Source organism: Festucalex cinctus, chromosome 18 (assembly GCF_051991245.1).
Source record: "Festucalex cinctus isolate MCC-2025b chromosome 18, RoL_Fcin_1.0, whole genome shotgun sequence".
NCBI lineage: Eukaryota > Metazoa > Chordata > Actinopteri > Syngnathiformes > Syngnathidae > Festucalex > Festucalex cinctus.
Window position 1 is genome coordinate 11246996 of NC_135428.1, and position 25498 is coordinate 11272493.

The window sequence follows — 25498 nt, forward strand, 5'->3', positions numbered from 1 at the left end:
AAGGTACGTCACATACCACGTGATGAGCGCGGCTCACGCATGCGCACACGCACGCACTCAACCTTTTAGCGTGTGGTGCGGGTGCGAGTGTTGTTTGTGTCCACAACATGGAGCACATGTCCTCGCCGGTTCGCTTTCGCAACAACACCAAAGGTAGGATTTTATCACACAAATACACATTTTTTATATACACACACCTTCCTTTACTTTATAGGACACGATATTTTACCTTTCTGCATGCTAACTGGTGCCTGCATGTATGTTTACAGCTACTTGTAGATATTACTTTAATTAATTACACATTTCTTGCTGTTCGAAACTAACAAATGTTTGCATTCCTCTTACTTGACTGGCATGTTGACACGATAATCTTGTGTTCACACCTGTTTATAAACATATATGATGCTGGGAAATGATACTTAAGTGTTGATTCAAAGTTGCATGTATTTGTAATCAACAATACAATAACGTGTATGTGTTTGTGCGCATGCAAACTAACAGCTGCAACTTTGTCAGAAAAGGAGGTAAGTGAGATTAGCTGTTGTCTGCAAAGGTTGTGTTTGTAATGTGTTGGAAGCGTTGTGTGTTCAATCTGTGTCCACCCCCCATCCCTGCACGATGGAGCATTAGAAGCGGGATTAAGCGGCTGCAAAGCTTTGTGGGTAATGCGAGATGACGGCTAAAAGGAGGCCAGACGTCGCCTGCTCGAGTCTGCAGCTCAGCGAGCCGACCTGACCTCACGTTCTTTGAGCCAAGTTTTGACTCGAGCGGTCATTTCCAACCTTTCTGGAGGCAATAAAAAATAGAATCAAAGTTGGTGCTATTATTTTTGTTGGATTGATTTGACACAGATAGCTGAACAACGATACATTATTTGGAGGTACATCAATGATTTTCAGGGCATGTATGGACAAACGTGTATTTTGTCTTCCATTCAGGTTCTCAATCAGGCATGCTAACATGCTAAAGTTGCGATTGGAACCATTCACCTCACGATTTTGAGGCAGCCACTGCATATATGCCCGAGTTTGCATAACTCTGCCTCTTCCTGTTTCAGCTGTCCAGTCTTCGCGTGAAGGACGAGGACGGCGTCCACTTCCCCTTCGCCAGCAGGGCGCCGCCCCTCGCCTCGCAGCCCCTCCCCTCAGCCCAGCACGGGGCGGAGGCATCACCGAGGGTCTCCGACCGGCCCTTGCCGCTCGCCGGGTGGACGCCCGTCTCACGGCGCTCGCTGGATTCGCCGCTTAGCCCCGCTTCCCGCCCGCGCAGTCCCTGGGGATGCTTCGACCCCTACGACTCGCCCGAGGTTAGCACACAGCAAATGTAAACATGCATATTTTTTTTTCCTATTTATTTTTTATCAAGAGGCCACTCAGTTTGATAGCAAATAAATTAAATATTTCTACTTCTTGGCAATTTTTTTGTTAGATAAGAAACCAATTTGTCTTCCTGAAAATCTAAGCTAGCTTGTCATGATTTGGACGTCAGATCTGTCGCTAGCATGAATTTGAATCTGTTCTGTGAGCCTGCTCGTAATCAAAACACTTGGATGTCAAATTTTGATGGCTGGCTGAATTTTGTTTGCGCAGGATCAGGACAGAGAGTACGTCGGCTTTGCTGCGTTGCCCAATCAAGTTCATCGAAAGACAGTGAAGAAAGGCTTCACGTTCACGCTGATGGTGGCAGGTCAGTCCCGGCATACCACTCGGCTTGACGGCACTGATGATGCTAACGATGATCCAAACTCTTTGGTGCAATAACCTTAGTTATTTTATGTTATTTTTTTTATTTTGTAAATTTTTAACTCATTCACTCTCAGCCATTTTCACTAAAGCAAGCCCCCTTCGGTCCCAACTGTTTTACTGGATTTTGATTGATCTTGCAAGGCCCACAGAATTTTGTGTTCTATTGCTTTAAAAACATGGAACCTACCCAAAGAAAAATTAGTCTCTTCTTTCATCAGGAAAAAAAAAAAGTATATTTCTATCTCTTTCTGTTTTGCAGCAATTAGCATTAGAATATAGCTGAATTTCATCATTATTCACAAATACAGCGTGTTTTTAACCATGGCCCTGGTTGATCTATTATACTCTGCTGCCACCTGCTGGCTGTTTTGTAATTACATTTTTTTTTCACCCATTCTCTGCAGTTGAGAGGCTGCATCAAAGCCGTCTGTATGCTCTAGCATGAGGAAAAAAAAAAGAAGGAAAAAAACGTATAAATACGTCTTTGGGACACTTAGTACATTTAAAATAGAACATATTTATACATTTTTGGGAGCAAATGAGTTTTTCTTCATTTGCCTGATGCTCTTCTGTCTGCATGCCGATTTGCTCTTATTGCTGCTGGGTATATAAATTTTCCTGAGGGAGTCATCGCAAAGAGATCAATAAAGTCTAAGTCTTAACTGCGCAGGAGAGAGCGGCCTGGGAAAGTCCACACTGATCAACAGCTTGTTCCTCACCGACCTTTACAAAGACCGCAAGATTCCCAACGCCGAAGGTTAGCAGCTCATTTGCATCCTTCACATGAAAACATCCAACACATTTACAGGCTGTGAAATTATTTTAAAATCATTGATTGATTCATAATTATTTTTGTCATTCATTGATGAATCGGATTTAAGAAGCAAAACATCCATCAAACAATGGAATGATTATCATAATGGCTGTTGATGAATTTCCTCATCGATTAAATCCATTTGCACCAAATGTGTGTGCGCAGAGCGCATCAGCCAGACGGTGAGCATGGTGAAGCACACGGTTAGCATTGAGGAGAAAGGCGTCAAGCTGAGGCTGAGCATCATCGACACGCCGGGCTTCGGCGACGCCGTCAACAACATGCACAGGTCTGGCACGCGTGCGTCGCGTCAACGCGCGGGGGGGCTTTTGTTTTTGACGCCTTGTTTTCCCGCGCGCTAGCTGGAAGCACCTGGAGGACTACGTGGAGCAGCAGTTCGATCAGTTCTTCCGGGACGAGAGCGGCCTCAACCGCAGGAACATCCATGACAACCGCGTGCACTGCTGCTTATACTTCATCTCTCCGTACGGACACGGGTACGCGCTCACGCACACACGTCATACTTTGCCTAGCGACGTTTTTCTGCTCCAGTACGCAATCACTTGTTTGTAACCATATTTGGCCCGTATGCTAGCTAGCGTGAAGTAGGTTATTTAAGGGCATTTCTAGACAAGCAGTCAACTCGCTCCTTTGATAAAGAAGTTGGATCCTACACTGTGAGAAAAAAAAAAAAAAAAAAAAGTAATATTTACTTGAAAAACCTAGTGACGTTTTTTTCACTCACAAATTCAAAGTAAATTCTATGAGGAGAGTTAAGTACATTTTACCAGTTTATTTATTTAAAAAAATAAAATAAAAATAAAAAAAGCCTTGAGGAACGAACCCACAACATTCAGGTTGGGACTGGGAGACAGCCACTCTACCAACTGAGCCATGCCATTCCTGCTGCATGTTAGTATATTGATGGCGTCAGGCGGAATCCTTGTACCTCCAAGTCCCGTTTTTGGTCTCATTTTGGACACACCAGTAATGCAGTATAGTGGCAAACAGCAAGAGTGGCATGACTCAGGTGGTAGAGTGGCTGTCTCTCAAGCTGAAGGTCATGAGTTCGTTCCTCAACACTTGAGTATTTTTTTTTTAATGTATATAAACTGGTAAAAATATACTCACTGAATGAAAAAAACTTTCAAGTAAAAATGATAGCATATATGCTATCTTGCGCTGCATTCGAGGAAGGTGGGAAGTCGGGCATATCCCACGTGGAATCTCCCATTTTCGACCTTAAAGCATTCAAGCAAACGTAAATAACAAAGACGGCAGATTCCAATACATTTTGCTCTCATACAGTCAGTAGAAATCACGTTGGGTTACGTAAAGTTACGTTTTTCAAATAACTAAATAAATATATAGATTATGTTTATAATCATGTAAATTATGTTTTGCCATTCACGGTCTTTGTCTCAATGCTGTTAGACGTCGAGTGACATCAGAATTAAACCTTTTTTTCCCCAACTTCGCAACTCGAATTTCTGATACTCCCTGGCATGAATTCAGAAAAGTTCGATTTCCCACCTTCCTCGAATGCAGCATGAATCCAAATTTTTGCAGGACAGCACTCATGTGGTGAGTTCAGGTCATTAACAGTGAACAGCAAGACCAGTTGTCAGCGTTTACGCGTGCTGTGGCAATTGAGGTGCTCGTAAGTCAAGGCGCTACTGCGTGTGGATGTGCGTGTGCGTGCAGTCTGCGGCCTCTGGATGTGGAATGCATGCGGGCCCTTCACGACAAAGTCAACATCGTTCCCGTGCTGGCCAAAGCCGACAGCCTGACACAGGCTGAGGTGTCCAAGAAGAAACTCAAAGTAAGGCTCACATGCTAATGCTAATGCTAATTCAAACACACGCTTCCATTTGTTTACAAATGTGAAAAGGGGACTTACCCGAATTTTGCGGCCTTTTAGATCCGCGAGGAGCTGAGTCGCTTCGGGATCAACATCTACCAGTTTGCTGACTGCGACTCGGACGAGGACGACGACTTCAAGAGGCGGGACCGGCTGCTCAAGGTGAGGCGGGTGAGCCGGCCGAGGCTTTCCGAGGCGTCTCGCTGACGGCCGCGTGTTGTGTGCGCAGGACAGCGTCCCCTTCGCCGTCATCGGGAGCAACATCCTGGTGGAGAGTAAAGGCCGCAGGTTCAAAGGTCGCGCGTACCCATGGGGAGTGGTCGAAGGTAGCGTCTCTCGCTTAAACGTCACCTTTAAAGACGGCTTCGGTTTCATTTCATTGGGACTTGAACTGCGTGCGTTCCAGTGGAGAGTCCAGCCCACTCGGACTTCCTGCTTCTGCGGGACATGCTGGTGAGGACGCACATGCAGGACCTGAAGGACGTGACCCGCGAGAGCCACTACGAGAACTACCGGGCGCACTGCATCCAGAACATGACGCGCATGGTCGTCCAGGACCGCAAGCGAAGGTATTGACAGGGACCGGCTTGGGAGTGGGACGGCATCCGGATCAACCTTCGTTGTCTTGTCTTTCCGGGTCTCGTTTTTGTAGTTTGCGTGACAGGTATCGCGAAGAAAGCGCCGTGGACGTCCCGCTGCCGCTCGCCGCCTTCGACACGGAAAAGGAAAGACTCATCTTTGAGAAAGACCAGGAGGTACGCCGCTCATCTCGAGAACTCACTCGCTTCAATGGCCAGGCGGCCATTTTGTACAGTGACTCAGTCACTTCATCAGTACAATTTCATTTCGCTAAGTTAAAACTTAATGAGATACTTGATTCATTGAACAGTCTTCAGCAGTGAAAAGTTCATATTTTGTCCATAATTAATGGGATAACTTTATTTTTCATGTACAATTAATACCTTTAAAAACTATTTCTTCCTCTTGCTGTCGACTGATGATATCAGCTGTGGTGAGGAAGTAAGTAATGACCAATCAAGGGTCACCTGTTTTCTGGGTTTGGTCAGTAAACTGAGCCATGATTGGTCGTTACCTACTTCCTTGGCATGAGTGATGTCATCATTAGTTGACAGCAAGTGGAAAAATTTGTTTTAAAAGGTATTAAATGTACATGAAAAATAATGAAGTTGCCACATTAATAATAGACAAAATATTAACTTTTTTACTGTTGAAAATGGCTCAATGAGTCAAGTATCCCTTTAAACATTATTTTTAACAAGCCAAAGTGAATTGCTGTTAACTGTGACGATTGTTGGGGTCTGCTTGTTGTTGACCTTCTGCAGCTGAGGAGGATGCAAGAGCTTCTGGAGAGGATTCAAGAGCAGATGCAGAGCAGCCGCATTTGAAAGCGCAAGCTGGACCAACGTCAGCTGATTTCTGCTTGGATTCCCGCTCACCCTGTCCTTTTTCTTCGTTTTCCATCTTTTTGTAATAAACTTGTTTTTACTGCCATCTAGTGGCCAAATTTAGTCAAGTGACAAATCCAATAAAACAGTTGGAAGGAGCAGGCGAGAAACGAGGACTGTTGTAAATGTAAGAATATTTATTAAGAATCTTTCGGATGAATGTTGACGGCCCACAGTGCTCAGGCCTTTATTATTTCACTTAACACTTTCGCCATAGGGAAAACAGACGTGCTCGTATTAATATATAATATCAATATATATATCGTGAGGTCCATCTCACTCGCCCACCCGCCTTCAACATGGTCCCGTAAACATGCACCACAACACAAAGCAGCATTCACAAACACAATCAGAATCAAAACAAGTCCCACGCGCCAGCGTGCGTCACGTGAAAGATTACGCAATCAACAATCAGAAGATTCCACCTGATAACATTAGCAACAAAAGACTAAGCGCTTTTTTTCTTGTCCCAAAGAGCAAAAATCGAAACTTATGTTGTTTTTCATCTGCTCAGTGTGTGTGTTGTCACAGTGATGAAGAGGTTAAGTGGAGGCAAGGGCAAGCATGCTGCCGCTTTCACGCCAATGTGGAAGATGGGATGCAAGAAATAAAAACCAAAAAAAAAAAGTCTAATTTATGTTAGACTTGGAAGTCTATGACCAGCTTCTTATCGTTTGTGCGGCGTGCAGCAGAGGGCGCTCTGGTTAACTTCCTCAGCACATTACAGCGTCCCTTCCCCACAACTGCCACAAGATGGCGGCAAAACACTGCATCAAGCTCCTCAAATCAATTCCACAGCGTTCCAAAGACACAAAGCAATGCTTTTGTTCGAATGGGTATTGGCCAAAAAAAACAAAACAAAACAGTAAGGTGGCGAAACATATCCATCATCCTGCTTTGTGTGGGGGTTGTATTTTTTTTTTTTTTGGCTGTACGGACCAGGAGTTTATGCTGCATTCGAGGATGGTCGGAAGTCGGATATATCAGAGTTGTTGTTTTTTTCCCAGTTCCGACCTGAAAGCCTTCCAGGCGAACGTAAACAACCAAAATGGCGGATAGTGATAAATGTTTTAGTTTGGTCCTCAAAACTCATTTTTATCTCTAGAAAACTTACCTTTTTGCTTCATTCATAGTTTTAATCTTATTTCATAAGCATTCCATACAGTTAAGTAGTTGACCGTATAATTTCATGCAGGGAGATAGCGGCAATACTGTCACGTACGTTGCGTTACGTGGAGTTATGTCGAATATTTATGAAGAACGCTATCTAGTTTTATGCTCGAGTAAATTGTGTTTTGCTATTCAGTGACGTCACATTGTAGTCCGCCGGTGAAGACGGGGTCCTTTTTTTTTCCTTCCGACTTCGCAAGTGGAATTACCGAGTTCAAGGGGTCGTTCCCGTACACACTTCCTGGTTTGAACTCGGAAAAGTCCGACTTCCGACCATCCTCGAATGCAGCATAAGACGTCGACACATTGCTGACCAGTGACATCATCACAGTACTACGTCACTTCTTGGCAGCTTTTATGCCAGTTTGATGGTGCTGACGGGGAAGGTGGGCACCGTAACCATGGTGACAGCCGCCTGGCCCACTAGTTGGGGGTGGGGCGCCAACACGGCAGTGGGTTTCCCCAACACCGCAGCCTGCTGGTTCGCCACGCCACCGTTAGCGGTGGCCTGAGGTGGCGGCTGCATGCGGGGCATCGCGTGGTGGGCGAAGGTGTGCGTGATGTGGCCCACCTGCGACACAGACACCCCCTGCGGGTACAGCGCGGGAAGGCGGGACGGGATGGGCGCCCCCAGCCGCGCCACCGGGTGCACCGTGATGTGGCCGATGGCGGCGGGGCCGGGCGAGGGGGCGATGTGCGGGAGGTGCTTGTGATTGGCCGGCAGGGCGTGGCTGACGGCCTGGATGACGGAGGGGTGCGACACGGCTGAGGCGGGGACGTGTGGGACGGCGGCGTGGGCGATGACGGTGGGGGGCGGGAGCGGGGCCTGAGGGGGAGGCGGGGCGGAGGAGGATGGCGGCGCCGTGGCCAGCAGGGCCGAGTGCTGGATGGGCAGGTGAGGGGCCAGCAGCTGGGCTTGTAGAATGGGCGGGGCCGCTGTCACATGGGGGAGAGGCAGGGGAGCACCGGCGGGGGTGTCCTCGTCGCCGTCCTGATCCAGGTTGTCTTCACCTTCTGTCGAGACAAAAAAATAAATCTCACCAGTTGGCGGCAATGGTGTGACGAGTCAGCGACAAGTTACACAGCTTTTGGCATGAGTCAGCACAAGTCATGATGACTCAGAAAACATCAACATGAGTCAGCAAATATGTCGTCAACATCCACGAGTCACTAGCAACGAAACAAGTCAGCAACTTTATTGGCATGAGTCGGCAACAATGCCATTATGAGTCAACTCATGTTGCCATGAGTCATCAGCAACGTTTTGATAACTCGGCGCATTTGATGACTTATGCCGCCATAAGTCAGCGAATGTCATGCTGACCACTCGACACACGTCAACATAAGTCAGCAGCAATGTCGTGAAGAGTCAATTTTCGTTGACATGACTAGGCAGGTCGACATGAGTTAGTAGTCAGTAACAATGTTGTCAAAATGAGTCAACATGACTCAGTGAATGTTAGCACCAATGTTGACGTGAGTCAACACAAGTTACACTGACTCACCAAACATGAGTCAGCAACAATCTTGTAACAAGCCAGATTATGTTGACATTTGCTGACTTATGTGGACATAATACAGCAAACAAAAGCAAAAGTTACACCGACTCAGCAAATGTCAGGATGAGTCGGCACATGGCGACATAAAGTAAGCAAGTAGCAATGTGGTGGCAAGTCGGGTAGGCGATGCGGCGTACCTGAGGCGGTGGAGGTGGACGCCTGGTCGTCTTCGGCCTGGACGCTTTGCCGGATCAAGCGTTCAATCTCCAGCGCGTCCATCCGCTGACTCAGCTCTTTCTTCAGTTCTGATAAACGCTGCTGGGTGGCGATCTTCTCGCGGGCCAGCCGCTCCATCTCGTGCTCGTACTCCTTCTCCTTGCGCTTTAGCGTCTGTGCCGGCCACCCGCCCGCACAGAAAAAAATACATAAAAAAAACAGTTATACACGCTACTTTCGATCAATCACGACACAGGCGTGACAACATGGCGGCGGGAAGCTTTCCTGAAGCTACACACTAATGACATGAAGTCAGATGACAGTCAGGGGAGGGGCCCTGATTGACAGGCCAATCAAATGACAGGAAATGAGCCCTGGGTGGTGAGTATTGTGCATTGCTTCAGCACCTGAACAAGCTTATGATGGACGACTCACCACTTTTTTTCATAAAAACTACTTTTTGAAAGACATTTTGAAGTATTTTGAAGATTTTTCTCCAAAAATATCACTATTTTGATAATGCAAAACTTTTTTCAATTGGTACAGCTTTTCTTTTAAGTTGTACGGATATTTCCAGATTTCTTTAAATGTATGACTTTTTTCAAGAATATAATACCGTTTTTAAAACATTTTTTAAACTATATTACAAAAATATTTAAATACTCATGTAAATTATTTTCAAAAATATGACTAAATGTACACAACTTTAGAAAATATTGTACTTTTTTTTTTTTTTAATGTATGATTTTAGAAATATAATGGATGGATGGATGGATGGACTTGAAAATGTACAACTTTGGAAATTATTGTACATTTTAAAAAATGTATGATTTCTGAAATATGACTTGAAAATGTACAACTTTGGAAAATATTGCACTTTTGAGGATTTTAGAAAATACACAACTTCTGTGCGAATGTAACTTATCGTTCTCAAATATACAAGAAATTTTGGAAATATGACTTTTTGAAAATACACATCTTGTGTGTAATTTCAAAACATTTTTGGATCACATGTGACGAAAATGAGGCCTGCATGGGCGAGTGAGCTCAATGGTGATGTCATCGCCATCACCGTGGCAACAGCTGCCTGCCTGCGCACTGCCATGGCAACGTCTGCGCAACTGCTAACAGCGTCACGCAATTCATGTGACTTCCCCTCATTCACTTCCTGGCAGGCACACGTTGCAGCTGTTGCCACGGTTACAGGCCAACATCAGCACCAACGTCACGACGACGAGCGCGCGAGGGAGGCGCTCGCGCAGTACCTGGATGTAACGCAAGGCGCTGCGCAGGACGCTGAGGTTGGACGTCTTCTTGTCATCCACGTTGGGAACGTTCTTCTTCAGCGTCTCAAAACATTCCTTTAGGTGAGCGCGCCTGACAAAAAAAAAAAAAAAAAAAAACATTCACGTGAGAGTCATGATAATTGAATGGCACATAGTTGATACAAGCACCCACGCAACTTACCTGTTCTGCTCCAGTTTGTTGTGGACCTCCCTCGTGCCCGCCCTAAAAACACATCACAAAAACATGTTCAACATATGCACATATATGCGCAGACACGTTTTGGGTGCATGTGTCCCATTTGAAGACTTGGGGTGGCGACGACGCTACATTCCTTTTCTCTACTTCCTTCCCAACCTGACCACCTTTTTACCCAAAAGTCTTCAAAAGCCAAAATAAAAAAGAAAGTGAAAATAAAAAGGTACATAAAAATGTAATTAAACATTTTATCCAGAAATAAATATAAATAGAAACAAAAACACAAATAAATAAAAATACAAAAATAAGGGATTAATAAAAAATAAAAACAAATATTTGTATATAAATAAATATAAATACAAAAATAAGAGATACAAATAAAAATATAAAAATAAATGTGGAATACAAAAATATAAATGGAAATAAAAAACAAAAATATACATGAATGAATACAAAAATAAAAGATAAAAAAAATATATAAAAATAAATGTGAAATTAAATAAAAAAATAAATATATAAATAGCATTAAATGTCAATAAATAAATATGCTCTGCTCTCATATTTCTTTCATGCTGCAGATGCTGTCAGCATGAAATGCGTCATGAAATGTTATTCAATTGAGAGGGCGGTCCTAAATGTGTCTTTGGTTGAACTATTCGCCCATTAGCTTGGCTGCCGTTTTGTCTTGAGATAAGAGCATGCTTCAGACTTAAAAAAAAACCAAAAAAACGCAAAACAAGCATTTCAATGCTTGATTTAACGTTTCATGGCACTGTATGACTTTTTTCAAAATAGATATGCAACTTTTTGTAAAACTACTTCAATATAACATTTTCTGCTAAAAAAACAAACTTCTTGAAAAATACTTTTTTTTTTTTTTTGTAGAAAATATTGACAATTTCAAGCTTACTTCACAAGTCAAAATTGAGATCTTATGCTGCATTCGAGGAAGGTTTGCAGTCGTATTTATCCAACTCGGGAGTGTAACAGTTCTGCCCTCAAAAGTGTTTCAGGAAAATGTAAACAACAAAGATGGCCGATTCCAATAAATTCTTTCTGGTTAACGCAGTCATTCCAAATCATGTTGCTCACGTGAACATCTGTCTTGTATTTGCATTTGCCTCAAATGCTTTGAGGTCGGAACTGACACAATCTGAGTGGGATAAATCCAATTTCCCACTTTCCTCGAATGCAGCATTTATCCTTGGTGAAAGAAAGCTCTCCACTCATTGGACTTCAGATCATTCTAATTTGATTTGTGAGGATTATTTTGATTTGAAGATTGTTTGAATACCAACCCTCCAGGCCTCCTCTTGGCGTTAGCCCCTCCTCTCATGTCGTCCAGCATGAGCCCATTAGTCCTGAGGTGGGATGCGGGCGGAGCCTGGTGGGACACCAGCGCGGGCCGTGGGGCCGGCCCATAGCCGCACACTGGGGGCGGGTATTGAACGTGAACCTGAGGCTGCTGCGATTGGCCGCATTTGATCAGCCGGTTAGCGGCGTCCACTGTGACGTGGGGGGGGGCAAGCAGCTGATGGGGCGCCGCCCGCGGCGGGGAGGGAGGAGAGCTGTTAGCCAGCGGCGGGCCGCCGAGCGCGGTCGCCGCCAGAGGGAGGGGCGCGGTCGTCGCCGTGACGACCGGCATCACGGGGATGATGGCGACGTGTCCATGCGGGGGCGGGGCTGGAGGGTGGGGCGGCCGCTCGCCACAGCTGACGTGGTCGGCTCTGATTGGCTGCGGTGGGAGAGGCTCAGGGTGTCTTGACTCCGCCTCCTGGTTGATGATTGTCTTCACCTTGCATCGATCCTCCTCTGAAAAGGAGAGGAAGAAAATGGGTTGTGATGTCATCTTTCTATTTATAGCACACATTCAGGTAGAATGCACGCCTCGGTTCGAAACATATGTTAACTTGAGCTAGCACGTTAGCTTCATGGACGGCTAATAAATTAGGCACAGGTGAGTATGTGGCACATAATCAGCTGGGATCGACTCCAACAAGCTTTGCACAAAATGGACGGCTGGCTGATTGCTATGATGTCATCAGGAAATGAAAAGCACCCACACAAACGTAGCTTCATAGAAAATTGGTGTGCGTGTGTGTGGATATCAGTGCGGAGTTGCCATGGAAACAGCGGCCATGTCGGAACATCCCCATTGCAGGGATTCCTCTAAAGCCTTCCACGACCGTCGTCGACATCTGACGCAACCGCGTACCATTTTTTTTTTTATACATTCACATGACTTCCTCATCTCACACACACACGCACGATCGCACGCACGCGCATGCACACACACTCAAACTGACCAAATCTGTGTGACTTTCACTTGAATTCATTAAACATGTGGTCTGTTTGCCTACATTCCATTTAAAATAACCAGTCATGAGACAAGACGGCAGCAGAGGTCAAAGTTCGCTGCTTAATCAACACAACAATATGTTCAAGCAGACGCACGTTTGCACAAGAAAAATAAAAGGTATACGTAAATTTGAGCTTTCCTTAAGTAAAAATAAATGTCAAAATGTCATTATGACTTTTCTGGAGTTTTGATCATTAACTTGCACATTAATTTCTTCATTTTATGAAAAAAAAAAACCTCAAGACCAGACACAATGACAGTTTAGTGACAAAACGACAAAGTCATCAAACATTTGAGCTTTTCCGAAAAATGTAAAGACAGAAAGCGGATTAGCTGGTTGTTGTAAATGGCGCGCGTGCACGTGACTCTCCACGCGCTAGAATGCAGCGTGTACGCGCGCGTCAATTATGTAACTGGGTGGAAAAGCTAGGTCGGCTTGGGGAGGAGGGAGCCCCTCCCCGCCTATGAACGTCTGTGTGTCTGGGCGAGGGCACGTGGTGACCGGTGGAGGGTGGAGGGTGGGGGGTGTCTCACTTAGACTGCGACACGTCATCAGAGAAGGAGTCACGTAGACATCCCCGACTGCAAAAAAATTCCTTCCTTCCCGGTCTTCACGCTATAGTACGCGTGCTCGTGAACAACAAACAAGCGTCGTGCGCGCGCGAACGAGGATGGGGAGGGTGTGAATGCGAAGAAGCCACCACCTCCCCTCACGCGCGTGTCATACGATTGCTATTATGTAAAAAAATAAAAAAAATAAAATAAGCGTGTCGTGCACGCCGCTCAAAGTGGGCCAAGTGGATCGCGCGCGTGACACATTTCTAGCACACATGGCCTAGCTGACGTCACATATTGGAGGGGGGGTAGTAGAAATATAAACGATGAGGGGGGAAAAAAGATAAGGCTCGTGACAGGAATTCCTTGGCGGTGACGTGCACGCGCGAATGCGTGCGTGTGGATCGCCAACAGAGAAAATAAAGTGTAGCCGCATAGAAACAAACACCAAGAAAAGGCACACTTGGAACCGGAAGTGGAGGCTTCGCGGGTCTGAACCGAAACCGGAGATTCGGGCTGGAAAAGCAGGGGGGAGACAAGTCGCTGGATTCTTACCGCGTGAGAGGCTCCGCGGTTCAGCCTGACGTTCGGCCAGTTCGGTCCGGTCCCGCTCGGCCTGCCACTCCAGGAAGCGGGCGGCTTCCAGCAGCGTGTCGATGCTCATGGCGGAACCGGGACGAGGCGACGATGACGGCCGAGTAGACTAGACCAGAGCGGCGCGGAGAAGTGAGGGGTGGGGGTGGAGGTGGTTCTCCGGTTCGCGAGGGGAGGGGTCGGTGCAGCTGGTGCTCGGTGGGTTTGGCGTGCACGGTTCCACGTCCTCGCGGGCTGCTCGGGAATCCGGCTGGCTCGCTCCTCGGCGGGCCGGACCGGGCCGGTCTCGTCCAAAGTGTTCGGGCGACAAGATGGCGATGAGGCACGTCCGAACTCACAACAAGCTTTGAGGCGTCGCACGCCACGCCACGCCCTCCCGCTGTCTGGCCCTGCCCTTTTACTACGGTTCCCGCAAAACACGGAGCGCCTCACGTTTTTCTGCCACGTCACTTGTAGTCCCACCACAATCTCTCCGGAAGACCCATCGAGTCCCTTTGGCGTCCTTCGTGTCTGCTTAATGCGTTTAAACGCAGCGTGGCCAGGTGACATCACTTCGAAGTTCGCAGGCGCCGGAGTCGTCACAAAGCGCTCCCGTCCGCTTGATGCCACAACCGGGTTTTGGCGACGACTGCGCGGCCGCAGCGCGTGACGGCCGCCCATTGGCTACCTAGGCTGCGGCCGGCCAATCGGCGACGAGAACAACAAGCGTGGTACTGGGCCACATGGACGCCCGCCCCGCCCGGATCGAGCGCGCGTGCGTACGTGTGCGTGCAAGGCATTTGCATGGCTAGCGCGTGACCTGCAAGCCCCGCCCCCTGAGCGAGCGATGTCAATGACGTCACCCGGACTTGTGGAGTGGCACGATAACCTGCAACAAATTTTACTTCCAATTTCTTTTACACATAAAAATTATTCACCGTTATGATTTTATGTCCTTATAGTCTAAATAAAAAAAATAACATATATACTATTTAAAAATTATATTTAAAGATTTTAATATATTAGAGCATCATGTTTTTGTCGAAACCAACTGTTGACGACAGTGTGCTCAATGCTTGATGATAGATGATAGAGAAGGTCTTGCTGGCCCTGTGTGTGCGTGTAGGAGGGGGCGCGGCTATAGAATAACAAGGAGATATGAAAGTGGGCAGAGGCAAGTGGGGCACATGACAAGCACGCGAGCAGGGAGGAGGGGGAGGGGCCAGTTTGTGGGGGAAAACGTAGTGATGATGATGACCCAGATGGAAGTGCTGCATCACTCGTGGTGTGGCGATGCAGAAAAGAAACAAATGCCACACATGCAAGATAAAATACACTATGGCATGATATAATTCACATCCCTTTTTGACTTTTCGCCTTTTGGGAAGATTTGACATGTCAAATGTTTCCCGCTTGCTTGAGCAGGGAGGATGAAAAGAAGAGTTGTTGCTGTTTCATCTGTGCAGCGTGTCCTGGGTGGACCCCTCCCTGTGGGACGGTTGCCAGGATACGGGCGAGTCCCGGGAGCCGCCTGAGCTCCATTATTGATGAGACGTCTCTACAGCAGGTGCGGGGTGCCATCTTTTACTCCATCAAAAAGCAGAATTTCTGCCGCTCACGACAACGCAGGCCACCAAAGGCAAACATTGGGAACGCCTTTTACCACAAAAACTCGACAGGTGGCGCCACATCAGCACCAAACAGGTCGGTATTGATGATGACCACCGCCAAATTTGGAGTAAACTTCAACGGGGAAAGACACTTACCGGTAATAGCTTGAAGCTTCTTTCTTCATCAAATGTTGACCAAAGTGAAAAAAGAACCCAAAAAAAAAAAAAACGAAATGCAAGCAGGAAAAAACCCCACCGCAGACTTCACAAGTGCTATTTACATGATTTTATTTCTTTATCTTGCAAACATCACATCCACAAATACAGATACACAACTCCTAGTGCGCATGTGTGAGGTTTATGAATGAATATGTGTGTGTGTTTGAGGCAGCAGCCCTCAGAGGGTCAACAAGGCAGATAGCGAGCACGGAACGACAACACGCACACACAAGCTGTAAAGTACCAAGCAGGCCTTTGACTTGACTGGCAGACGCTCGAACGTGTGTGCGCGTGAGCGGGGCATTAAGGTTGTAGGGGTCATTCATGTTCCACACAATTGTGACACACTCGCACTCATGCGCAAACAAACACACAAACCATGAACTCGCTAACGCACACACGCTTTGAGACACGCCCCCCCCCCCCCCCCCCCCCCCCCAACAGAAGGTGCCATTTGTGTGGAACAAGCTGTCCATCTCCCACTTCCTGTCGCCCGTGCACAAAAATGCATGATGCTCACTAAAGGGGGCGTGGCCTATGAAAACCAGGAAGTGAGTGGCCATGCAAGGGCGAGCACGAGCAGGGGCGCTCTGCTTGCCGCGGGATGTTTAGCAAGCGCTCACGGCAGATGTCCGCAAATAATTTACATAAAAGGACAAAGTTATATTTTTTTGGGGGGATGGGGAGAATGATGGTGGTGGCGGGCGGAGGAGTAGTTTGGGAGGGGGCGGGATGCAGACTCAACGGCACTGCCACACTTTGACTGTCTGGTCCACGCTGCCTGTCACCATGTAGGGGGCGCTCTTGTGGAAATCTGACAAAGAAGAAGAAGGAGAGTGAGCATGAGTGCACTGTTTCTCCTTTTGTACAAGTCAACTGTTGGAAACTAATCAAGTTTTGTTTTGAAATTCTTTTGTGCGGCTTTGGTGTCAAAGATGAGAAAGAAAATGCATCTCTTTGGCCAAAAACATTTACTTGCATGTTTTTATAATTGAAGTTACACACTGCTTTTTTTTTTTGTTAAACATGAAAGCCAACGAATAGAATTTCAGAGAAAGTAGCAAAGATGAAAATTTTTTTATTCAAATGATAAAACTTTCCTAAAAATGGCTTCATCTTTGGTAATTGTAAGAAAGTATCAAATTTTAATTTTTCAATTAGAGCTATTAAACGATTACATTTTTAATCAGATTTATCCCATTTTAGAATTTTGATTAAACATGATTAATCGTTTAATTAAAAAGGGTTTTTTAATCAACATTTTTTTGCCTGCCAAATTTAAAGAGCACCTGTTGTGTTAATTTTTTCGACTTTTAATGTTATGAGGACGTCTTCAAAAAAAAAAAAATTCCACTGCACACGCTCATCCACCTTTTTCTAATCATTTAATTACTTGGATAATTTAAAATTGGGGGGAAAAAATGACCCCAGTAGTTTGAAATGAACAAATGTGTCATATGTAAACATTGATTAAAGGCTTTACTTTAGTTATGTTTAGTACTCAAACACAACCTGTGCTACCGTTAACGTAACCATCGGCTGATGCAATAATTCTTTGTGATTAATGAATTAGTTAATGCTTAAAAATAAAAATAATAATAATAAAAATCAGCAAAAAAATCTTGGCGTAGGATTCAACAGCTGCATGTAACTTGAATTCAAGTTTTGTTGGAAAAAAGATCCCAAAAAAGCAATTGAAGTAGGGAAGTAGGGCTGGACAATATGGGCAAAAAAAATAAAATCTCATTTTTTTTTATTTTTTATTTTTATTTTTTATTTTTTATTTTTTTTTTTAAAGTCATTCTCTCAAATCAACTTTATTATAAAGCACTTTAAAACAAGCACTACTGTACACAAAGTGCTGTACATGAAACAGAAATCGGTCATGCAGTAAAGAATAAGATTAGAAAAACAACAACGAAGCAAACATTTTGAGTATACTTTTTTCTTTTTTAACCGATGTTAATCTAATAAATTGAACAAGTATTTAAAGATTTTATTTATTCAAAAATAATTCCTGTGCAAAATGTCCAGACAACAATAATGTATACTCATTCTTTATCTGTTTTAACGTAAACCTAAGATTCATATTTTATATATATATTTTTTTCATGTTTTAAATGCCACAATTTAGTTGGTAGCGTTATTTCTTTGCACCTTGATTTAAAATGATGATTAATTGAATTGATTCAATTTATTGCCCATCCCTAATTGAAGTGTAAAAAAGGTACCCAAAGATGTGTTGCAAATCCATTTTGTTGCTCATCCTTCCACTTGTTATAGTCGCAAAACATTCACACACACACAAAAAAAAACAATATTCAAATGTTGTAACTTTTCTTAGAGTGAGTGAAGACGACATGAACAAATGTGAAGATGTGGAAGTGATTTGCGTTTCCATGCAAAAGTTTGTGTCTGACCCAGAGAGGTGACGAAGTGCTCGTGAGCGTTGAGCGTCTTGGTGCAGCGTTTGTTCTTGTAGTCCCAAACCCGCAAAGTCTTGTCGTCGGCGCAGCTGAGGATGTAGCCGCCGCCGGGGTGCACCAGCACACCGCGCACCCAATTGTCGTGGCCCACCTATCAACGCGTGGTTAGCGGCGAGTCCTCGTGTTGTCGCCGGCGTCGCGTCTACTCACCAAAGTCATGATGCAGATCCCGATGCCGACATCCCACATCTTGATGGTTTTGTCTCTGGATCCCGAGAGGAGGAAGGGGCCGGGCTTGGCGCTCTTCTTGTTCTGCGATCAGATGAGCGTGAGGAGGCCGTGTGAAGGCATGTCATCTACGACGAGTGGGCGGGGTTTTACCTCTGAGCCGGTGGCCTCCAGGATGGTGGGGTGCGCGCTGTCGGGGGCCCAGGAGACGCACTCCACCACGTGCTCGTGCTCGCGCAGCTCCGCCTTGCACTCTTTGGACGACACGGCCCACACGCGCACCGTCTGGTCGTTGGAGCAGCTGGCGATCAGCGAGCCGTCCTGGTTGGGCCGCACCATCCGCACCCACTCCCGGTGGCCCGTGAACGTCTTCACGCAGTACCTAAGAGCCACAAAAGGCACCAACAGCGTCCCAATGGGCAATTCCGCACGCTGGCAAACATTTGACACCAATTGACTTGGACGCAAGTTTGAATTTGTTGTTGCAGGCTGCCCGGCATCCCTGACGTCTACTCAGACTAGTGCCGCCACATTTGAATATTTTTAGAATCAATTAATCTAATTGCGTACACGGATCATTTTAATTTTGCATTCAAGTATATTACAAATAGGGCTGGACATCAAATCTAATTTCCTTGATTTGATTTCAATTCACAAGAGTTCAGTTCGATTCAATTTCGATTTTTCCCGATTGGATTCGCTTCAGTTCAATCTGATAGTGATTAACTCATTCAAAGCCAAAAACGTATAAATACGTTTTTAACACTTTGTCCTTCACTCCCAAAAACGTATTTATGCGTTTTTGTTTTTTTATGCTAGAGCAAACAGGTTTTGATGCAGCTTCTGACCTGAAGCTTAACGCAATAGTAGTTATTACAAAAAAAACGGCCAACAGGTGTCAGCAGAGTATAAGAGATCAGCCAGGGCCATGTTGCAATAAGCTCTTTTTGCCAGTTTTCAACAGGAATTTTTAATCACTATGAATCTTAGCTATACTCTAATGCAGATTGCTGCAAAACAGAAACAGATAGAAAAATACTTTTTTTTCCTGATGAAAGAAGAGGCTATAATCTTTCTTTTGGTAGGTTCCACATTTTTATAGCAATACCCAGTAAAACAACCAGGAGCGAAGGAGGTTGCTTCAGTGAAAATGGCTGGGAGTGAATGAGTTAATTATGGAACACCAAATCTTCTTAAATATAGTATGATAAAAACTCCACAAACATTAAATTCCAAATTAAATTTTGGCAAGTCTTAAGCGTTGCACATAATTGACATCAGCAAGGATGAAATGAAAATATTTTCATAATTCAATATTAGCAAATAGTAAAAAAAAACAAAAAAAACACGAAAGATGAACCCGCGATAAACGAGGGAACACTGTCATACAAATGGTTAGTTGAACGTCAGACTGCAAAGCGGCAAGCGTGGCGAATGAAGGAGGTCAGTGAGGCGCGCATACGTACCCGGTGGCCACCTCCCACATCTTGATGGTCTTGTCTCTAGACGCCGACACAATGTGGTCAGCGTTTGGCATTATGGCGACAGACGACACGTTGTGGCCGTGGCCTGTGCACATCAGAGGGCGTATTGAGAATGAAGACATGGATTAGCGTTAGCGTTAGCGTGTGTGCCCACCGTGCATGGTCCTGATGCACTCGAAGCCTTGGAAGTCCCAAAGTTTGATGCTCATGTCGGCCGAACATGAAGCCAGCAGCTTGCCCGTCTGGTCGAAGGAGATGTCCTGAACCGAGTCCGTGTGGCCCTTCAGCGTGCGCTCAAAGTCTCCTGCCTCGTAGTCCCACACCTGACACAGTGACAAGTTGATTGGGGGATGGTCGCCCCCGGCAACGAGAGCGACGGACAAAAAAAATCCTGACCTTGATGGTGGCGTCCTCGGAGGACGTGACCATGACGGAGTAGACGGGATGGAAGAGGACCCGGGTGACAGGAGCGCGGTGGCCGCTGAGGGTGTATCTCTCCGGGGGACGGGGGATCCACTCTTTGGGGTCACTCTTGTGAGCCACCGGCCCCCCGCCGTGCGTTATTTCCGCCTTGGCTTCGTTCAGCTTGGACTCCAACTCCATCACCTACAAACAAAGCAAAGCTCAATGTTCACGCTCCGCACAAAGCGGCGCAACGGCAAACGCCGTCCTCACCTTCTTCTGTAATCGGATGACGGACGTCCATTTCTTCTCCAGGAGCCCCGCATACTTTTTGTCCGCGTCTTCATTCTGGGCATCAAACGAACACACCAGTTCAGGGGTGGGAACCTTTGGTTACCTCATGATACACGATACAAGGCTCACGATAACGATCATCTCACAATATGGCGATACCGCGATTATCAAAATATTGGTCAGGAAATAAGTTCACAATAAAAGTAATCAATAAATAAAAAAAGAGCTCATAACTAAAAAATCCAAAAAATATTGTGCTTTTGTACATAACAATGCATATAAATAACCTACAATCACTAATAACATTTAATATTGAGGCATTTACTTGCTAGTGCAAACACACGTTTCAAAAGCATATTACACACAACTTCATCTGACCATTAGCATGAATTTTAAACATTGAAGGGCCAAAACATACCTTGCAAAAATTAAACAGCACTAAAAAAACTAGAACTGCACAAATAGAAATCAACCTGACAATTTTTAACAGGTGTATTGCTTTTAATATTGTGACATGACGACGATATTGTGGCAGTTTTAACATCACGATATTACCATTATCGTTACATCCCTAGCTTCTACATAGGCGCTAACTGTTTGTGACCATAAAATGGTTGCAATGTTCCACGAAATGAAGTTCGTCGGAGCGAGCGAGTTACTGACCATGTCCAAGTCGGCCTCCTTCCTGAAGGTGGAGTAGGCGCCATCGTATCCGTTGGAGCGCAGATAGTCAGCGATGGCTCGGTTTCTGATCCGGAGCCATGGAAACAACGTCACATTTTTATGGAAAGCAGTGCAACACATGACTATTTAAGCCTGTTGGAATTTCGGAGGTCAACACATGCACTCACATGCACACTTACAGTTCATCTCTTTGCCTCTGTGACAGCACCATGATGATGCTGCTGATGGTGAGGTGAGGCAGGTCAGGAGGCGGGGTTGGGTTGCTGGTGAGCGAGAGTGGAAGAGAGGCCCGGAACGAGAAGACAGGAAGTGCAGTCAAAATGCTTTCTCACCGCTCAGCGCTGCTGCCCAGCACCTGAAGGGGGGAAAGGACCAATTGCCAATTAGTCACTCATTTCTCAATCTAAGGATTGTTCGGTAGTGGACCTAGATAGTTGCTACAAAGTCCTTTTCAAATCCCTTTTCAGGGATTGGAGTCGGGAATGACGATTAGTTGCCGACTCCACCACTACGGCGGGAATTTGGCATCGAATTGAGCCAGCAGTGAAATTCAACATCGGCTACCATTGTGATGATCATGCTAATCATGCTAACGATGCCACCAGAAGACACGACCACTAAGATGCGTAACCAGCGGCTCACACTATTTCTCACCAGCGTGTACCAACATTACTAGGGGTGTAAAAAAAAAAAAAAAATCGATTCGGCGATATATCGCGATACTATATCGCGCGATTCTCGAATCGATTCAATAATCGGCAGAATCGATTTTTTTTTTTTTTTTTAGGATTCACACCTTGAGCATGGAAGAATGTTATATGAACGGCACATTAAGCCTTAATATTTTTATTTTAATGCTGTTCAAACATGAAACAGATTACAACCTCTATAAGACTGAAATTTCAGATAAATAAATAATACATTTTCATATAAATCTTACACTCTACAAGCTTACTGATTAGTATTTTCTAAATATGAATGAAAAAAAATCGCAACAATCGACTTATAAATTCGTATCGGGATTAATCGGTATCGAATCGTGACCATTCGTATCGGGATTAATCGGTATCGAATCGAATCGTGACCTGTGAATCGTGATACGAATCGAATCGTCAGGTACTAGGCAATTCACACCCCTAAACATTACCATGACAACCAGCCCCATCTCAAAATCCAAAGCCCAGAAGATGAATCGTAAAACGAAACCAACAGAATCTAATCTAATAAGAGTTGAAGCCATAAAGATGAGCTGGCGTCACTGAACTACGACCTTTGCGCCCAATCACGATCAATCACGTCGTCATTCTGATTTCACTTGGACGTGATCTCCAAAGTTCAACTTTCACGCCAGCCATGTGAAGCTGCAGTTTCAATTTGCCTGTTCAAAACTGCTCTTCAACAAGGGAAGGTAGCACAACGCCATTACGCAAGCATGAGAGCAAATATGCAAGAGGGAAACGTGCATGCTCATTGTGCTTCTCTCGCTGCCTTTTGGAATTTTGAGTTTTTAAAATGACGGTGATTCGTATACAAGTCAATTTTGGAAAAGGTGACAATGAATGATTATTAGTATGTGTGTTGTTACAGTTTATTGCTTGTTTTTTGGTTCATTGGTGGACAATTGTTTCGAAGTATTCACTTTTTTTTTTTTTTTTTTTTTTACTTTTGTCAACACAAATGGTCACAGCATTTGGTGCACACATGCCTGACATTTATTTTGTTTCCAATAATCAAAAGAAAAACAGTTGCCACTTGTGCCCCCTTTCAATTTTGAGCATATGCTCCTCCAAAGTGTCTCTGCACCTGCTGCTGCTCAGCAAACAAAGTTCAAGAGGAATTATTGTAAAAGTCTTGAGACAAAACAAGTAGAAACATTTAACATAATGTCCTTTGCGGTGGAAACAATAGCCGGGTTTACCTGGGGCCTTTTTTTTTTTTGGCATTCCGAATGAAGATTTCTGGTCACCTGTTTACATGTAACGTGATCTATTCAGATGATTGTGTTTGAGTTCAAAACAAGACTAATGTCAGTCCGTTGTTTTTCGCCTGCCAATGAATAATGGCGAGAATGATCAGCGGATGGACTCCACCCGCCACCGCCTCCTTTCTTTCTTGGCGATCATCTGGAAGCTTCGTCGCTCTTCCTTTTCCTCCTCCGCCATCAGCTTGGGCAAAGTTTAAGCGGCTACCACCAACTACGCCCTTTTCGTCTGACGTTAGCTTAGCCGCGAGGTAGTTAGCCGCCTGCACCTGCCCAAGACGCCCGGTTTGCACAACCTACCTGCAAATGTCACAACGGCTGCTGCTGATTCTTGCGAATGCGTCAAAGTGCGCAAGATGAAAACATGCACCAGGCTGCAAATTGGAGCTTGCTTGATTTTAGGGAGCCGTGCATCAACGTCTCTCGCTCATTTGTCAGCCGCACACATGACGTCAGCCTTTCCAGCACGGCCAGCAAGTCAAAATACGTCAACACATTTCAGCCGGCCGGCGGCCGCACTCAGCTTAGCATGATAGCTTTAGCACTTAGCTCGTCGTTCCCCGTCACAACTTTCAGCTAACGTTAGCCGGATGGTAATGCGCGCTAACAGGCCACACGACAAAATACAATAGCACGAAATCCGTTGACGATTAAACGCTAGACTCTAAACATCATTGCCAGAATGTTTCAAGCGCACAAAAACTGTAAAAGTTTAGCAAGCGCCAAGACAAGGTTAGAATAGCCTAGCTTAGCCTAGCCTAGCTTGCGGTCTCTCCGCCATTTTGAGACACACGAGAACGAGCGAGCGAGCGAGCGAGCGAGCGCGCGCACTGCAGGCAGCCCAAAAAAAAACCTCCCCCAAAGTATCTTTGTGGGTCCCCGCAGGGAAAACACCACCAAGCGCGTACAAGACTCACCCGGGGACAAATGTCGGCGCTCATGTCCTCCTCAAATGCTCACCGATCGTGAAAAGCCTCTCTTGTTCGGAGCGCACGTCACGTCAGCCGGCAGCCCTGAGCGAGCGTTCTGCTTGGCTGCACGCGCACAGCGGCGCGCACGCTGAGGATGAGGGTGGGGGTGATGAGGGTCCACTTGACACTTGACATGGCTTACACATCAATCACAATATTCAGAAAGTAACAGTGACAACGAAATTTAAAGAGATACTTGACCCATTGAACAGTTTTCAGCAGTGAGAAGTTAATATTTTATCCAGAATGAATTTGATAACTTAATTATTTTTCATGTACAATTAACTCATTCACTCCCAACCATTTTCACTGAAGTGTTTTCCTGGATTTTGACTGATTTTTCAAGGCCGGCGAAATATTATGTTCTGTTGCTATAAAAATATGGAACATACCAAAAGAGAGATTAGAGTCTCTTCTTTTATCAGGGAAAAAAAGTACATTCCTATTTGTTTCCGCTGTGCAGCAATTAGCAATAGAACATAGCTAAGTTTAATCGTTTTTCACAATTCTGCTTAGAACTGTGGGGAAACTGTGGGAGTTTTAACATGGACTGGTTGATCTCTTATACTCTGCTGCCACTCAACCATTTTCTGCAGTAGAGAGACTGCATCAAAGCCTTCTCTATGCTCTGGCATAAAAAAAAAAACAAAAACAAACAAAACAAAAAAAACGTATAAATACGTCTTTGGGGCACTTAAAACATTTAAAATATGACGTATTTATACGTTTTTGGGAGCTAATGAGTTAATACCGTTAAAAACTTTTTTTTTTCTATTTGCTGTCGACTGATGATGATATCACCTGTGCTGAGGAAGTCGGTAACGGCCAATCATGGCTCACCTGTTTTCTGGGTTTGGTCAATAAACTGAGCCATGATTGGTCGTTACCTACTTCTCAGCACAGGTGATGTCATCATCAGTCGACAGCAAGTAGAATATTTACTTTTTAAAGGTATTGTACATGAAAAATAATGAAAGTTACCACATTAATTATAGACTAAACTTTTTACTGCTGAAAATGGCTCAATGAGTCATGTATCCTTTTAAAAGACGATTGAAAAAAAAAGTCGAGAACCAATTAGATGAAGAAAAATATATTAACAAGAAAAACTATTCCAGTTCAAAAAACTTGTGAAACTTATTTAAAATTTACTGAATAAATGTCAATTACTTACACACGTGTTGACCTGAAATAATGATCTTCAATCAAAAATCATTTCAATAATGGGATTACTTTTAGGAAGTTCAATTTGTGGTTATCAATTTTTCCCAACAAAGGAAAAAGTCGCCAACCTTTTTGAAACTGCACTACTTATTGATATACTGATTAATGTGAAGGACTACAGTTGTATACGTTCTTCTGAAATAGCTTTAATCTTGTTATTACCTGTATGTTTTTGAAAAAATGCTCTTGTCGGCTTTTCAAAATAAAAGTAAACACTTATTTCCGGTGATGAGAG

The 25498-nt window shown here is 44.8% G+C and overlaps 3 protein-coding genes across 4 annotated transcripts; 1 reads left to right on the forward strand and 2 right to left on the reverse strand.

Annotated features, from left to right (window-relative positions):
- The first annotated feature begins 30 nt into the window (after window positions 1-30).
- On the forward strand, window positions 31-6061 carry LOC144006045 (septin-5-like). Its single transcript, XM_077504674.1, has 13 exons — window positions 31-153; window positions 502-524; window positions 1058-1306; window positions 1590-1686; window positions 2416-2502; window positions 2725-2848; window positions 2922-3056; window positions 4264-4381; window positions 4481-4582; window positions 4650-4746; window positions 4827-4989; window positions 5073-5175; window positions 5764-6061. The coding sequence occupies exons 1-13, from the start codon at window positions 108-110 to the stop codon at window positions 5824-5826; spliced, it is 1407 nt and encodes a 468-aa protein (XP_077360800.1). The 5' UTR covers window positions 31-107; the 3' UTR covers window positions 5827-6061.
- LOC144006044 (max-binding protein MNT-like) lies at window positions 6004-14333 on the reverse strand. Its single transcript, XM_077504673.1, has 6 exons — window positions 13723-14333; window positions 11552-12065; window positions 10239-10280; window positions 10037-10148; window positions 8753-8945; window positions 6004-8070 (listed from the first exon to the last, which is right to left on the reverse strand). The coding sequence occupies exons 1-6, from the start codon at window positions 13829-13831 to the stop codon at window positions 7412-7414; spliced, it is 1629 nt and encodes a 542-aa protein (XP_077360799.1). The 5' UTR covers window positions 13832-14333; the 3' UTR covers window positions 6004-7411.
- Window positions 14334-15997: 1664 nt separating this feature from the next.
- On the reverse strand, window positions 15998-24149 carry LOC144006046 (lissencephaly-1 homolog A-like). 2 transcript variants are annotated; one of them, XM_077504675.1, is made up of 11 exons: window positions 23986-24149; window positions 21267-21442; window positions 21067-21151; window positions 20383-20457; window positions 20104-20313; window positions 19862-20030; window positions 19690-19792; window positions 18377-18605; window positions 18206-18307; window positions 17990-18146; window positions 15998-16383 (listed from the first exon to the last, which is right to left on the reverse strand). In XM_077504675.1, exons 2-11 carry the CDS (start codon window positions 21296-21298, stop codon window positions 16310-16312), a joined length of 1236 nt encoding a protein of 411 aa, XP_077360801.1. In that variant the 5' UTR covers window positions 21299-21442; window positions 23986-24149; the 3' UTR covers window positions 15998-16309. The 2 variants fall into 2 exon arrangements, with proteins under 2 accessions (XP_077360801.1, XP_077360802.1); XM_077504676.1 differs by lacking the exon at window positions 23986-24149 and adding an exon at window positions 23369-23869.
- Between the last annotated feature and the right edge of the window lie 1349 nt (window positions 24150-25498).

What these genes read in the sequence shown, in the direction of transcription:
- LOC144006046 (XM_077504675.1), bottom strand. Translation starts at nt 21,298, where the DNA reads ATGGTGCTGTCACAGAGGCAAAGAGATGAACT. An exon ending in TCATCCGATTACAGAAGAAG is followed by an intron (nt 20,314 to 20,382) that starts GTGAGGACGGCG and finishes CTTTGTTTGTAG; the next exon opens with GTGATGGAGTTGGAGTCCAA. An exon ending in GCACTTCGTCACCTCTCTGG is followed by an intron (nt 16,384 to 17,989) that starts GTCAGACACAAA and finishes CTTCTTTGTCAG; the next exon opens with ATTTCCACAAGAGCGCCCCC.
- LOC144006044 (XM_077504673.1), bottom strand. Translation starts at nt 13,831, where the DNA reads ATGAGCATCGACACGCTGCTGGAAGCCGCCCGCTTCCTGGAGTGGCAG. An exon ending in GCGCCTTGCGTTACATCCAG is followed by an intron (nt 8,946 to 10,036) that starts GTACTGCGCGAG and finishes TGGCCGGCACAG; the next exon opens with ACGCTAAAGCGCAAGGAGAA. An exon ending in GTCCACCTCCACCGCCTCAG is followed by an intron (nt 8,071 to 8,752) that starts GTACGCCGCATC and finishes TTGTCTCGACAG; the next exon opens with AAGGTGAAGACAACCTGGAT.
- LOC144006045 (XM_077504674.1), top strand. Translation starts at nt 108, where the DNA reads ATGGAGCACATGTCCTCGCCGGTTCGCTTTCGCAACAACACCAAAG. An exon ending in CAACTTTGTCAGAAAAGGAG is followed by an intron (nt 525 to 1,057) that starts GTAAGTGAGATT and finishes TTCCTGTTTCAG; the next exon opens with CTGTCCAGTCTTCGCGTGAA. An exon ending in CAAGATTCCCAACGCCGAAG is followed by an intron (nt 2,503 to 2,724) that starts GTTAGCAGCTCA and finishes GTGTGTGCGCAG; the next exon opens with AGCGCATCAGCCAGACGGTG.